Source organism: Sapajus apella, unplaced genomic scaffold, assembly GCF_009761245.1.
Source record: "Sapajus apella isolate SASKATOON/1434 unplaced genomic scaffold, GSC_monkey_1.0 scaffold11, whole genome shotgun sequence".
Lineage (NCBI taxonomy): Eukaryota > Metazoa > Chordata > Mammalia > Primates > Cebidae > Sapajus > Sapajus apella.
This window is the reverse complement of record NW_022436951.1, coordinates 20410800-20426698: the sequence shown is the minus strand read 5'-3', so window position 1 is coordinate 20426698 and position 15899 is coordinate 20410800. Positions and strand designations below refer to the sequence as shown.

General features: G+C 36.2%; 1 protein-coding gene across 3 annotated transcripts in view; it reads right to left on the bottom strand.

The window, feature by feature from the left end:
* The window catches only part of CDH12 (cadherin 12), a 1125215-nt gene that overhangs the window by 31320 nt on the left and 1077996 nt on the right, over positions 1-15899 (bottom strand). For all 3 annotated transcript variants that reach the window (XM_032278814.1, XM_032278815.1, XM_032278816.1), the window contains one exon: positions 7664-7800. In XM_032278814.1, the coding sequence (XP_032134705.1) occupies positions 7664-7800 (137 nt within the window). The remainder of the gene's footprint in view (positions 1-7663; positions 7801-15899) is intronic.

Below are 15899 nucleotides of genomic sequence, written 5' to 3'. Positions count from 1 at the left end.
TGATGATTTTTTTTTTAATCTTCTAAAGTCTCAGCTCATATGGAGCTTCCTATGTGACATGCTATGTTTCAGTCTTTGAAGGAATTAATTTTTCCTTCAAAAAATTACTTATTATATTCTCTCCGGGAGCACTGTGTATTTTGATTTTATATTTGATGTATTTAGCCAGATAGTTGCATCGCTCATGACATTTTCAGTTCCTAGAGGCCAACCAATATGGTTTCTAAATTTTCTTTTCTTCAATTGACTTGTCTGATTGCCAAGGGCCCCATATGGGAGGCAAGCTTCTATAATGGCTCCCAGTGATGCCAGTGGCCTGATATTCACACCCTTGAGTAACTCTTTTCCTTTAAGTATGGCCTGAATCGCATGGTTTGCTTCCAGTGGAGAGAATGTGGGAGAAGAGATGTCATTTCTGACATGAAGTTATAAAAAGCTGACTTTCATCTTTTTATACTCTTTTTCTCTCTGTCTTGCTCATTTTGATCATGCGAGCTGCCACGTTGTGAACTGCCCAATGGAGATGCTCCTGTGGCTGGAATCTGAGAGCAGCCTCAGATCAAACAGCCAATGAGACTCAGTCCCATGTCCAACAGCCTACAGTACACTGAATTTTGCTATCAACCACTGAGTCAACTTAATTGCAGTCTTATGAGAGAAACCTTAGTAAACAAAGCTTCACCATAAATGGATTTCTAACCCTCTAACCTGTAAAATAATGCATGTTTTTAAACTACCAAATTTGGTGTCATTTGGGATATTGCCTCAGTAACTGATGCCTCACACATAAGGAAGAAGTTTTTCTTCTAAGTTCTTGCAGCCTTCCTCCCCAAGAATTGAAGACCTGCTCATGAATAGCAGTTTAGTACCTGAGAACATCTTTCAAATAAATGATGCTGTCTTTCCACCCTTAAAATATACATATGATCCACTTCAGATTACCTGCATTATGCTCCACCCATTTTTAGGATATTTGTGACTTCATCTTCTATTTATGTGCCAGCCTCCATCCCATTTATAATTAAGATTGCCTTATTCAAGGGCACCATATTGAGAGTGCCATATGCTCTCTGCATCATTGAACATATTTGCCAGAAAGTCTTATTTCTTCCCACACTCTGCCCTGATTTTGAAGGTCTACATTGGTTCCTATGTGTTGTGTGTCTTAACTAATTCTCATCATTCAATAATCCCAAGAGAGAACTTATAATGACACCATTGGGCACAAGTTAAAAAACACATAGTTTGCATATCATAACGATCAAGTACGTTTTTGTTCATCAGTTCCCAACTGAGATATTGAGAAATTGTTGATAATGAGGCTGTATTTTTTCAGTATTTCAAAAAGTCTGGCATGTTAGCTATTACATATCATTTTGTTATAAGGTTAGTGGACATATCATTTTGTAATTATATCATCTGAGTGTGCTATTATGTTGTTCAAATAATCCGATTGTCACTCTGATTAAACATAAAGCTATTTAATAAATATTGCTTTAATAAGAGTATGATGTCAGGTAGATAAAATCTTTCAATGTACAAGGGAAATTATCACAAAAGATCCCTCACAATTAAGTTATTAGGAACTCTTACTGTAGCTTGAGAATCTGATAATTCACATTTGTTGGGGATAGATAGAAATCTACCTAACTATCCCACTGTCATGTACATACTATTATATACTTATTTTTCTATTCTATTTTGAATCTTTGTTTTTTCTTTCTAAAATGCAAATTTTCATTGAATTTTGATATGTAAGCCATCTATCTAATTAGCTTAAATGTAGATAGATGATATGCATTTCACTTCAACTATATGTACATTGCAAATAAAAATATGCCCTTTTTAATTATATTATTGTTTATCTATGCAATGGAAATCACCTTGACAATTGTTGCCACTAACTTTTTTTTTTTTTTGAGACAGAGCCTCACTCTGTCACCCAGGCTAGAATGCAGTGGCATGACCTCAGCTCACTGCAACCTCTGCTCCCAAGTAGCTGGGATTACAGGCACCCCCACAATGTTTAGCTAGTTTTTGTATTTTTAGTAGAGACAAGGTTTCACCATGTTGGCCAGGCTGGTCTCGAACTCCTGACCTCAAGTAATCCACCTGCCTTGGCCTTCCAAAGTGCTAGGATTGCAGGCGTGAGCCACCGCGCCCAACCTACCACTAACTTTTTAAGTTAATTTTTAAGGTGGCAGATACAATTGTATGTATTTACCATGTGTACTACAGTGTTTTGAAACACATACTCACTGTAGAATTAGTAACTCTAGCTAATTCACATATGCACCTTCTCACGTAGTTCTAATTTTTGTAGGAACATTTTATATCCACTCTGTCAGCATTTTTCAGGAATACAATATATTAACTACCGTCACCATGTTGTACAATATATCTCTTGAATTTATTCCTCCTGATTAATTTTTTTTTTTTACTACTTGACCAACATCTCCCAATCACACCCTGTAAATTATTTAAAATAAATAAATGAAGCATAGACAAGTGAGTATGTTCTCTGTGAAACTGTTGTCAATCTAACCCACAGAATGTGTTTTGGAATGACAGACTCCAGAGCGCTGGTCCTTGCCTGGTCATCATTAGCTGTTTGACGTTGAGCTACGATAAAAACATCTCTGAAAGTCCATTTCCTCATGCCTACAATGTGAACAAGAGCACTCACTTTGTAGGTGTACTGAAAGAATCAGATGAGTTAAAGCTATTAAAAGAGTTTATTACTTTATTCTATTGTTAATTTTATTCTAACAAAAATTAGGTACTCACTTCTCATATGGTCTGATAATATCATTTCATAACTATGGCATATAAGCCAAAAAAAAATGCTACAGAAAATTTTGTTAGAAAAATCTATATTTTTTGGTTTAAATTCTTCATGATCATACTGTGGTAAATCATAACCTTCTGTGACCGCTCTCTGCAGTTTATGTGACAGCTCACTTAAAGCTAATTTCCCTGGAATTCAGCATAATTTGCATAGTTATTACTTACCAAAATTCATCAATCTGGTCAATTTATAACTACTCCTAAATTGTAATGTCCGTGAGAATGGACATCAGTCCTAATCAATTTTCTCCTTACTCACAACAAATAATGTTTTGCTCATAGATAGTGCTCTATACAAGTGATATCAAAAATGCATGAATTTACATTGAATGTGAATTATAGATAACAATCTTGAAATTTGATTTTTTGTACATATGAGGATGATATTACTCTATGTGAAATTTTAAAAAGTAGCTCCATGTAGAAGATAACCTTAAAAATTAATTATCTAACAACTTATTTACAACTCATAATGATACAGTTGTATGTAAACTTTTTTCAATATAGCATTTAGTAAGGCAACTCACTGTTGTTTTTTTTTTTTTTTAAACTTATTCCACAATAAATGGAACCGATTCATTACCATTTGGATAACTAATAGGATCAAGAAAAGAATTGTCTCTAGTATCATCTTTTCATTTTATAATCATATAAAATATATTCTAAGGATTTAGTGAAGTTATGTTTAGTTATCTTTATTCACTTTCTTTTTCCTTTGGTTATTTTGTTTTTCTTTTTTGAGACCGAGGTCTCACTATGTTGCTCAGACTGGTCTTGAATTCTGGCCTGAAGTGATCCTCCCACCTCAGCCTCCTGAATAGTTGGGACTGGGTTACAGGCCACCTGTCTAACTAGTTACCTTTACTTAATGATGTTTGTTAAGGTAACACAAAAATCCCAGAAACGTTTGCCAGTTAAAACTTTCTGATAATTTGAATGAAGTAAAGTTTGGAGTCTCTGTCTCATTAAAAATACTCAAGGTCAATGTAATAAAAACAGCAAAGCAGTAATGCATAAAAGAATTAATAGAAATCTAATAAAATTATTTGGACCTCCAACAATAGCAACACTGATTAATGACTGCTTTTTAATTAATTGGAAGTTGTTCAGTCATCACCTGAGAGTTTTTATAAAAGGGTCAGAACCAAAACATATGCCAGTTCAATCTGCAATAAGGTATACTTAAGCAATTTCATTCTTCTTGGCAGGGCAAGTGTGGGCTATTCATTTCTCATTTATTCATGATGATTATATTCCCTGCTCAGCTGGCTAGTTTGATCAATGAAAACAGTCTTAGGCATTAGAATACAAATAAAATTTACTTTTAAGCAGTGCATTCAAACAAAATAAAAAACCCATGATTACCTATTCTTCATATAGAATCTTTAATTACCACAGGATATGTGTTTAGCCTCTTTATTTTTCATACAGCTATATAGTCTTTGTCACACCAGACTTCCTTGACAGAGCTAAAATCTTTGCATTGGTCATTGAGTAGATACTGGAATGAACCAGAAGTCCATTTTAAGAACATTAGTTTGGCATCACTCTTAGATTGTGCATATATTTTGCTTATTTCTCTAAGTCTCAGTTCTGCCTATGACACAGTGAGGGGTAATATAACTTATTAGAGCCCATACCCTGTGGAATCCTAATTTTCATTTAAGTAAAAACTGGAGGCAGCAGGTGACAGTGTGACAGAGCTTGCATACGCACCAGTCGTATTGATAACTAACAAATTAGGATTCTAAGATCTAAACTTTCAGGGACCAATGACACTTGCTTCCACTGTAAAGGTTCATACTCGCTTCCATTTTCTAAATAGTTGAAGCTCAAGGCTGTGAAAGGAGTTACTATACCTCATTGCTACAGGTGCCTTCATACTATGATAATTGCTTTGACAGCCCAAGGAGCCATTGGAAAGAAAGAGACCTGCCACGGCGACAGTAGAAGCAATCAATAAACTATCTGAGACATCCATCTAGAGTTAAGGCACAAGGGCTTACTATCCTTACATCAAGGAAATAGCCACCTGTTTTGTGGTGTATTCATAGGAAAGTGTAAGTTAGATCATTTTCTACTGAATAATCTTTTATTTTAGACAATATGTTTATGATAAGAAGAAGTTATTGAAAGTCAACTACCTCTAGTCAATTGCCACTTATTGTAACCCTGCCATTGGAGCGAAAGCAACATGGTTCACAGAGATCTTATATACTGTAACTCAGACAACTCATTTTCACCTTATCGCTCAAAGATCTTAGAAAACTAAAGTTGATTTTTAAAATTATGATATAGTTTAGCTGTCCCCAAATTCTGTATAAATGAAAGCATAAAATGAGTGAGTAAAAACATATGCAACTGTAATAGGATGTGGCGTGGGAAGGGAGACAGATGCCAGGCTTGAAAGGAGACTTGGGGAAAACAAGGAGAATGAGGATGGGGAGTCCTTCAAGAAGGGGAGACTGGCATTCTTTTCTCCCTATAATATGTCTGCTGGATAGCTGACTCGCTGGCCTTTCCAAGCCTAACTGCACAAAGAGGTCAGATATGAAAGAAGATGGCAAGGCAGAGAAAACCTGCAATGGAGTAGCAGCCATATGCACCTGTTTTAATGTTGTCAGGATGTGTGAATTTCCTCATGGTCAACTGCACATAGGAGAATGGAGCTAAAATTGAGGAATCAGGCTATCAATTCACCCAAAAAGGCTGCCTGCCAAGCAAGGGGGTCCTAGAATTAAGAAACTGTAAGGTCTACACCTGGGTGCCCAGGGCAGACTCTCATGCAGATGGGACACCCAGAGCCCCCCAACAGCAAATAATTCACAAAATTACATGAGAATTAGCATTTGGACAACTGCTTTTACTGCCATTCCATTTTAGCCCTAAAAATAGTGGCAATCAGGCCAGGTGTGATGACTCACGCCTGTAATCCTAGCACTTTGGGAGGCTGAGGTGGGCCGATCACCTGAAGTCAGGAGTTCAATACCAGCATGGCCAAGATAGTGAAACCCCGTCTCTACTAAAAGTACAAAACTTAACCAGGAGCGGTGGCAGGAGCCTGTAATTCCAGGTACTTGCTGGGGCTGAGGCAGGAGAATCGTTTGAACCAAGAAGGCAGAGGTTGCAGTGAGTTGAGATCGCCCCACTGTACCCCAGCCTGGGTGACAGAGCAAAACTCTGTCTTAAAAAAAAAAAAAAAAAAAAGTGGCTACCAATGGAGCACTATATCAGCACCATATCAATAAATTTGTGCATTTTTAAAATTTACCTCTTTCCTTTCTATTGCAAGAAACTGGAGAAGCTAAACCCCCACCCCTAAGGAATAAAAGTTCTAATTATGTTGTCTTTGAGTTCTTTAGATATCTATTGCCATGTATCAGTGGACAACAAAATGTAGTTGCTTTTAATAATTGTAAAATATTGTAAAATTGTGATAAATATATTTTCATATTTATTACAGTTTTGTGGGTAAGAATTTGGGTAGGATTTGGCTGCATTAATATTTCATTTCACTTGGCATTGATGAAGTTTACATTGTGGTATTCCGCTACTAAAGTGGACTGGACTAGGGGTTCCAAGACAGCATCATTCACATTTCCAGCACACTGGCAGGTCTTGCTGGAAGGCAGAGCTTAGCTGAAGTTGTCAAACTGAGCACCACAATGTGACCTTGCCAGTGTGGCTCCCTCTGGGTAGTCAGACTTTTTACCTGACACTTCAGAGCTCTAACTGTTCCAATAAGCAAGGCAGAAGCTGCATGATCTTTTATGTTAGACTTACTTTTAATAATGAAAATAAAAGTATTGGGATCAGCTAAAGATGTCAATAAGGCGTGAAAAAGGGTATCTGATTGTTCACGTTTGTAAGGAGGTGTTGAAGATAAACGAAACGGTTTCATGTTTACATCCTCACTGAATCGGACTGATCAAAACCCTTCAGCAGAAATACTCACAGATATTCCCTGGATGGAAAGATGGAATTAGCTGCTAAAGTGTTATAAATTTGCACCAGATTCACGACATAAAATAAGGAGGAAGCAAACGGAAGAGATTCGGACGAGATTTTCTCCAAACCTTTCAAGAGCCCCTAAGTAGAACTATGGGGAGATGCACTTCTATTTAAAACAACCATGTAAAGAGCCAAACATCACCATTCCCACCCTGATTCACTACCTGAGAAAGTTGTGATAATAATCTTGATTATTTTGTCAAACAAATAAAATCTATAATCACTCTGTCTAGAGGAATCTATTCTGAACCAAGCAGATACTGAGTCAAAAAGTAAGTCCTAATAATAGTAAACATTTTGAGCCACTCCTTGAAGAACTGAAATTGAAACTCCTGTATATTCCACGGTGATGGTCGTTAAAAATAAATTTGAATAGAGAGTAGGAAGACGCATGAGTTTTTAAATACTCTGATGCCAGAAAATATTTCAGAATGAGTGATTTTCTATGATATTTATTTCCCCTCACCTGGCCCTGTGAAATTCACAATGATACGTAAAAGGATCCTGTGTGGAAGAGAAATTAAAACTCGGTTGAATTTTTGAGGGTAAAGCATGAAAAAGGATGGGGTCACACAATGAAATGCACTACTAGATATTCATGCAATCCTGGAAACAGGACTCATTGGCAGCTGTCACAATTTCTCTGGACTTATGCTGTGAGGAAAAGGAACAGGTTTCTGAGTTTCCCCGCGAGACCACTCAGCTGTCAGTCCAAAAATGAAAAACATCTCAGCAGGGACTCGTTTAGGAGACTTAAATCCAAAGAACTGCAGTATAACATTGATTTTGTCCATGCCATACTTACTAACTTTACTCGCAATTATGGAGAAATTATACTGTGCAGTGTTTTCTCTGTCTAGTAATTCATTAGTGGCGATGGTTCCTTCATTTCCATCTATTGTGAAGTAGCTGTCCCCATCACTCTTCCAATCTATGAAGTACCTGTATATGAAAAGAGTAGATGCAAATGTGCAATGATTACACATTAATCATAATGACACTTAGGCTAACTTGACACAGTTCCTTATTTTTCTTCCTGTAGCTATTACCCACCTTGCAATAAAGAAGAGTGTAAATGACAGCTTCTTTATTGCAAAGTCAGTATGCTCAAGGGGAAACTGGAAATAATAAAAGATTTAATACTCCTGCTGTTCATATTATTTTAGGGTCTTGACATCTTGAAAGCTCAGCAGAGACTAAAATTCTAAAGCTGACCATGAGTTTCCTTAACCTGCTGAATATTAAAACTTTTTCAAGCAGTAAAAAAATTCCTTAACAGTGGTTATGGCTGTGGAAATAGGGTTGAGAGAAGCACCTGGAAAATTCTACAGAGGACCCGAGCCAAAACAGAGGTAGCATCTTTGTTTCCAGAGATAGAAAAATAACATCATGGAAACAAAAGGCAAATTTTGTGTAACTGAGAATTTGGTAACTACACTAAAATATTTTCCTCAAACACATATAAAGGGATCATTGTTCTATTTCATTGCTTATTTGTTTCATTGTTGTTTTACTATGTATCAGGACACATTAAAAAAAAAAAAACAGTGACTTTGGTTAATGATGTCTCTTTATCTTTTTTATTATCTGACATATTTGATAATAGTGGATATTTCCCTCTATGAAGCAATCGGACTGAAAATTCCAAGAAAATTAATAGCAAAACAGAAAATGCATGTGTTTAAATCTTTAGGTAACAGTAGATACATGGATTTATATTATGTGAAATTCTTTCTGACATGTGATTTCATTCTTAACAATCATTAACATTTTTAAATGTGACCATTTGATACATATTATTCTCAATGCTTACACATTGAGAATACAAAATGTCTAAAGAATAGTAATCTGTTTTACATATGAGAAAACAGAAAGCATAGAGACATGAAGAAATTTGTCCAAATTAACATAGTTAGAAAGTTGTAGATTGATGTTTGAACCAGGTCATCTTGGTAACATAATTATCATTATATAGTCTTACCAATTTTAAATAGAACATTTTATGGGAAATGATTTTGCTAATCAAAAGGCACAATACACAAAATGTTTGTCACATTTTATTCTGGCCCAGAACCAAACAGAAGCCATTTCAAGCAATGGCTGAAAATAGACGGCTATATTGTTAGCCCCTTGAAATCCCCATTCCAGAGAAAGTTCTCCCCTTGTTCATTGTGAAAAGCCAGTAAAGGGATATGTATCCTAACATAACAAGCTATTATTTTGACAAGCTGGTTATTTGATACTGTAGCAGTCTGTATGCTATTTTAGTGCTAGATCACTTGCATTTATATTACTCCACACTCCTCTGTATCTGTTAGTACGGGTATACTTTATTTTATGTCTCTTCACTTTGTTGTACTTCAAGCCTATTGCATGTTTTACAAATTGAATGTTTGTTGCAACCCTGTGTCAACCAAGTTCATCAGCATCATTTTTACAACAGTAAATCCTCACTTTGTGACCCATTTTGGTAAGTTTTGTAATATTTCAAACTTTTTCATTAATATTATATCTGTTAGAGTGATCTATGAACAGTGATACTTGATGATACTATTGAAATTATTTTGGGTCACAATGAACTGCATTCATATAAAATTATAAACTTAATAAACGTTGTGTGCCCTCACTGCTTCACTAACCAGCTATTACCCCATCTGTCTCTTGCTCCTTGAGCCTTTCCTATTCCCTGAGATACAACAATATTGAAATTAAGTCAATTAATAATCCTACAATGGCCTCTAACTGTTCAAATGAAAGAGTGCCACACATCTCTTAACTTTTAATTAAAAGCTAGAAATGATTAAACTTAGTGAAGAAGGCATACCTAAAGCCAAGACAGTCCAAAAGCTAGGCCTCTCATGCCAAACAGCCAAGTTGTGAATGCAAAGGAGGAGTTCTTGAAGGAAATAGAAAGTGCTATTCCGGTGAAGACAGGAAGGATTAAAAAGCAATGAGTCTTATTGTGGTTATAGAGAAATTGTAGTGGTCTGCATAGAAGATAAAACCATCCACACACATTCCTTTAAGCCAAAAACTAATCCGGAATATGGTCCTGGCTGTCTTCAATTCTATGATGGTGGAAAGAAGCAAGGAAACTGCAGAAGAAAAATGTGAATTAGCAGAGGTTGGTTCATGACGTTTAAGAAAAGAAGTCATCTCCACAACATTGAAGTGTAAAGTAAAGCAGGGAGAACTTATGTAGAATCTGCAGCAAATTATCAAAAAGATCTAAATAAGATCATTGATGAAGGTGGCTACACTAAACAACAGATTTTAAATGTTTAAAGAACAGCCTTCTATTGGAAGAAGATGCCATCAAGAACATTCATGGCTAGAAAGGAGAAGTTAATGCCGCTTCAAAGCTTCAAAAAATAATCTGACTCTCGTAGTAGAGGCTGGTACAACCGGTAATTTGAAATTAAAGCCAATGTTCAATAACCATTATAATAATCCTGGAGCCCTTAATAATTTTGCTAAATCTATCTGTCTGTTGCTTTAAAAATGGAACAACAAAGCCTGGATGACAGCACATCTTTTTACAGCATGGTTTACTAAATATTTTAAATCTACTGTCGAGACCCACTGCTTAGGAAAAGAAATTCTTTCCAAACATTACTGATCATTGACAATACATCTAGTCACCCAAGAGCTTAGATGGAGATCTTTAAGGAAATGAATTTTGTTTTCATGACTACCAATACAACATCCATTCTGAAGATCATGGATCAAAAAAGTAGTTTTGACTTTCAAGTCTTATTATTTAAGAAATACATTTTGTAAGGCTATAGCTACCAAGATAGTGATTTATATGACAATTCTTGACAAAGTAAATTGGAAACCTTATGGAAAGGATTTATCATTTTAGACGCCATTAAGAACATTTGTGATTCATGGGAGGATGTCAAAATATCAACATTAACAGGAATTTGGAAGAAGTTATTCCAACCCTCATGGATGACTTTGAGGGCCTCAAGATTTCAATGGAGAAAGTAACTGCAGAGCAGTGGAAATAACAAGAGAACCGAAATTAGAAGCAAAGCCCTAAGATGGGATCGAATTGCTGCAATTTCCTGACAAAACTTGAACAAATAGGGATCTCCTTCTTATACATGAGCAAAGAAGGTAGTTAATTGAGATGAAATCTACTTTTGGTGAAGATGCTATGAATATTATTGAAACCACAACAAAAATTAGAAAATTATGTAAACTCAGTTAATAAAGCGGTAGCATGTTTTAAGAGGATTGATTCCAATTTTGAAAGACATTCCATGATAGGTAAATGCTACCAAACAGCATCACATGCTGCAGAGAAATACTCTCTGAAAGGAAGATCAACTGATACAGCAAACTTCATTGTTTTCTTATTTTAAGCAATTGCCACAGCTACCCCAGCTTTCAACAACTACCACCCCCCATCAGTCAGTAGCCATCCAGGTCAAGACAAGACCCTCCACCAGCGAAAAAGATTACAACTTGCTGAAGGCTCAGATATCTTCAGTGTTATTTTATACAATAAAATATTTTAAATTAAGGTATGCACTTTTTTGTACTTTTTTAAATAGCATAATGCTATTTCATACTTACTACACTATGGTATAGTGTAAACGAGATGTTTATATGTACTGGAAAACCAAAAACAATGTTTAACTTGCTTGATTTCAATATTTGCTCTAGTGGTCTGCAACCAAACCTGTAATATATATCCAAGGTATGTATGTAATTAATTTCTGAACTGCAAGATGCTTTTAGCATTTATTAGGTAGGGTATGAGCCATGCTGTAAATCTGATTTTGACAGATTTCAAAATTTCTTCTGTTTATTGGAGGAGTGAGAAAGCATTAATGTCTTCCAACTTCAATGCGGCACCTTAGCTCACATGAATGCTCTCGAAAATTAAAAATGAAGTTAAAGCACACCTAAAGATCAGAGAACACAGAGTATAATAAGCTTAATTCTCTATAGTGCATATTATTTTCTGAACAAGAAAGCATTTCTCAAAATACTGCTTTACAGCACCTCTATTTAACTTGCCATATGCCTAATTTAAGAGGAAAATTGCCACTGACACTCCTTATAACTGTAGTATTTCTGAAAGAATTGCTGATGTAGGCTAACTGTGTTCAGTTTTTCAATATATTAAGTACTTGCTGAGTGTCTGCTATACACTAGACATTGTTCTAGAGATGAGGCATATAAAAATAAGTAAAGTATGATGCCCATCTTTGAAGACTTTAGTTGGGAAGACATGTATAAAAAGACTGCTTCAATGCCTGAAAGAGAGATAATAGAGAAGGCCCTATATGACTGCCAAGAAAACACACTGAATGTAAAGCTTGTGGTTCAGGCCATCCTTCCTGCACATAATATTTGGCTTACATTAGAAGTCCATATGGAAATCATTCAAAAGGAGGTTGAAGCAGAAAAACTGAGGGGAGGGATAGAAGATGTCTTAGAAAGCTGCAACAGCAGCTGCAAAACCACGCAGGTCGTGAAGGGGAGTATAATTTGCTCAGAATTACTACAGAAAGCTATCTGAGAAGCGCATTAACATGAAAAAATAAGTGATTCTGGTTAAGAAAGATCTTATACATTATGATTAAGGAGGTAGGATTTAATTCTTTAAGAGATGAACACTAATGAAGTCAATTATTAAACTATGGGTTGGAGGTAAATTGCTTTGAAAGTGTATGGTGGATGTATTTGAGGACAACATGACTGTAAGTGATTTTTGTGTGTGCTGCAGAATCTTGACAAGAGACCAACAGAGTTACCAGGGCTGTAAAGAGACTGGATTCAATGGGTTATGAGGAGGAGCTGAAATAAATATGGATATGTAGACCAGAGAAGAAAAGACACAAGAACACCCTAGCTGCCTTTAATCGGATAAGGATGCTCATGTAGGCAAGGCGTTAGATTTGCTTGTTATGTTTCAGTGGAATTAAGATAGGACACAGAATGGAATCTCTATAAACATGGATTTCAGATAAATATAACAAAGAATTTTATGTCATGGCCGCAAAATGTTAGAATATATTTCCTTAAGAAATAGTAAGAACCAGGGATTATCAAGCATCAGCTATTCCAAATACTTGGGGCAGATGTGGTAGAAAAAAATGTAAGCATGCTTGGGGAGTCTTAAAGTACTTACAACATATGGATTCTACTATCTCTTAGAGAGAATGAAATCTGTTTGTCTTATTGAGCATGAAACTTACTGTTTTCCAATGACTTTTTCCTACTCTTACTCTTGATCTGACTTCAACAAACACATTCCACTCCAACCATGCCAGCACCTTCTCACTTTAAAAAATGCTTCAGGCCGGGCGCGGTGGCTCAAGCCTGTAATCCCAGCACTTTGGGAGGCCGAGGCGGGTGGATCACGAGGTCAAGAGATCGAGACTATCCTGGTCAGCACGGTGAAACCCCATCTCTACTAAAAAAAAAAATGCAAAAAATTAGCTGGGCATGGTGGTGCGTGCCTGTAATCCCAGCTACTCAGGAGGCTGAGGCAGGAGAATTGCCTGAACCCAGGAGGCGGAGGTTGCGGTGAGCCGAGATCGCCCCATTGCACTCCAGCCTGGGTAAAAAAAGCGAAACCCCCTCTCAAAAAAAAAAAAAAAAAAAAAAAAAGCTTCAATTTCTCATAAACTTTATTGAGATATAACTCACATGCCATTCAACTCACCCTTTTAAACTGTACAATTCAAATATCTTAAATATATTCACAGAGTCATGCAAGAATGTTGTCATTTTTGGGAAAGATTTTAAGTTTGTTAACTTTAACACTTTTTATTTATTGGATTAAGCTCCAATTATCTGGAAATTTCACTTATACAGGATAAAAGTTGTGAAGGTGTAAGGAAATAAAGTAATACTTTACCTAGGGAGTTTGAAATAAGAAACTTTTTTTTTTACTAGACTCAAAAATTATTGGCTCGGTGTGGTGGCTCAGGCCTGTAATCCCAGCTCTCTGGGTGGCCGAGGCGGGCAACTAACTTGGGTTCAGGAGTTCAAGACTAGCCTGGCCAACATAGTGAAACTCCGTCTCTACTAAAAATACAAAACTTAGCCAGGCGTGGCGGTGGGTTCCTGTAGTCCCAGCTACTTGGGAGGCTGAGGCTGAAGAATTGCTAGAACCCAGGAGGCCGAGGCTGCAGTGAGCCAAGATCCTGCCAATGCACTACAGCCTGGGTGACAAGAGTGAAACTTCGTCTCAAAAAAAGAAAGGAAAAAAATATTGATTTTTTTACAAATATATAAGTGGTCCCTGGTGGATTATTTTATTATATAATCTCAAATACAACTGAGGGGAATCACTGTTTTTTTAATATTTTTAAAATATTTTTAAAATATTTCAAATTTATAATAAAGTTGTTAAGAACAATAAAATAAAATTCCAAATACCTTTCACTTATACTTATTATGTTAATCATGCTTTTCCAAGAACAAAGATGATTCGTTTGTCCCAGTATTGGTAATGTAAACATAAGCCACCTGGTTAGGGAGATGAAGAACCCATTTTGAAAATAAGTATTTCTAGACCTTATCTCAGAGTAAAGCCAATATAGACAAAGGTAAAGTTTCTGTAATTTTAAGTAATTCTGATGCTTATTCTGCTTGAAACCTAATGATCTGAATGAGTGTTTGGCAGATGCTTTTACCCTCTATTCTAGATATCCTGGGCATATGTCTTCTTGGGGTGAATTAGATTAACCTTGTTTCCAAATTGACTTCCCCTCACCCCCCTACATACTAGTCTTCCAACTAGCCAGGCAGAAATTGTCAAGTCAAACCCCACACTGCTTCTATTCCTTTCTCTATTAGCATAGTAAAAATTCTGCAACATCGGATTCATTGTGGAATGGGTAGGGTGTTCTGTGAAGTGTCATGAAAGTACATCATCTTGTACCTAAAAGGATTGTGGTTACACTGGAGAAACTAAAAGATAAGAGAGCCTAGTACAATCATATGCTGCAAATCTTGAAAAAGCACAAGAGGTGGGGCGCTGCCGTTCACTCCTGTAACCCCAGCAGTTTGTGAGACCGAGGTGGGCGGATCATGAGGTCAAGAAACCAAGACCATCCTAGACAACATGGTGAAACCCCATCTCTACTAAAAATACAAAAATGAGCTGGGAGTGGTGGCAGGAATCTGTAGTCCTAGCTATTCAGGAGGCTGAGGCAGGAAAATCACTTTAACCCGCCAGGCGGAGGTTGCAGTGAGCCGAGATCGCCCCATTGCACTCCAGTCTAGGCAACAAGAGCGAAACTCTGTCTCAAAACAAAACAAACACAAAACAGAACAACAACAAAAAAATGCACATGAGCTTTTGTAGAGTCAAGGTTTCAAGTTGTCTGACTTTGGTACCATTAAGCAACAGACATGCACTTCATATAGTCATCAGTTTTTATTGTTTGATAATCTCTAACTTTTGATTAGGTTGTTTAAACCGTTCCTGTTCAACTGTTAATATTGATATAATGGTATTTGCATTTGCCATTTTATTTTTTAGGTTTTCTATATTTTTCATGTCTTTGTTGTTTCTCTATTTCTTCTCTCTTGCTTTCTTTAACAATAAGTGAATATTTCTAGTGTGAAATTATTTCTTTAATGAATTTCATTTTTATTAATCATTTATTTTCTTATCTGCTTTAAGTTTTACCATATATGTCTTAACTCATCACATTCACATTCATACTAACTTAGAGTAAAATATAGAAACGTTTCTTCTATGTAGTTATGTGAAATAACTATATATATATATATATATTTATATCCATATATGTCACAAGTCCAATAAAACATTGTAATAATTATTAATTTTTATAGTTTTATGTAATGTTTGCATCCGACTCCTCCTGGTAAGATATTATATCCCTTGACTGATTGCAAAGGGAAGAAAAACCATATCTTTTAAACTGCACCTGCGAGATGGGCATTTCTTGAACTCCTGACCTCAGGTGATCGACCCACCTCGGCCTCCCAAAGTGATAGCATTACAGGTGTGAGCCACAGCGCCCAGCCAGAGATGGGAATTTCTT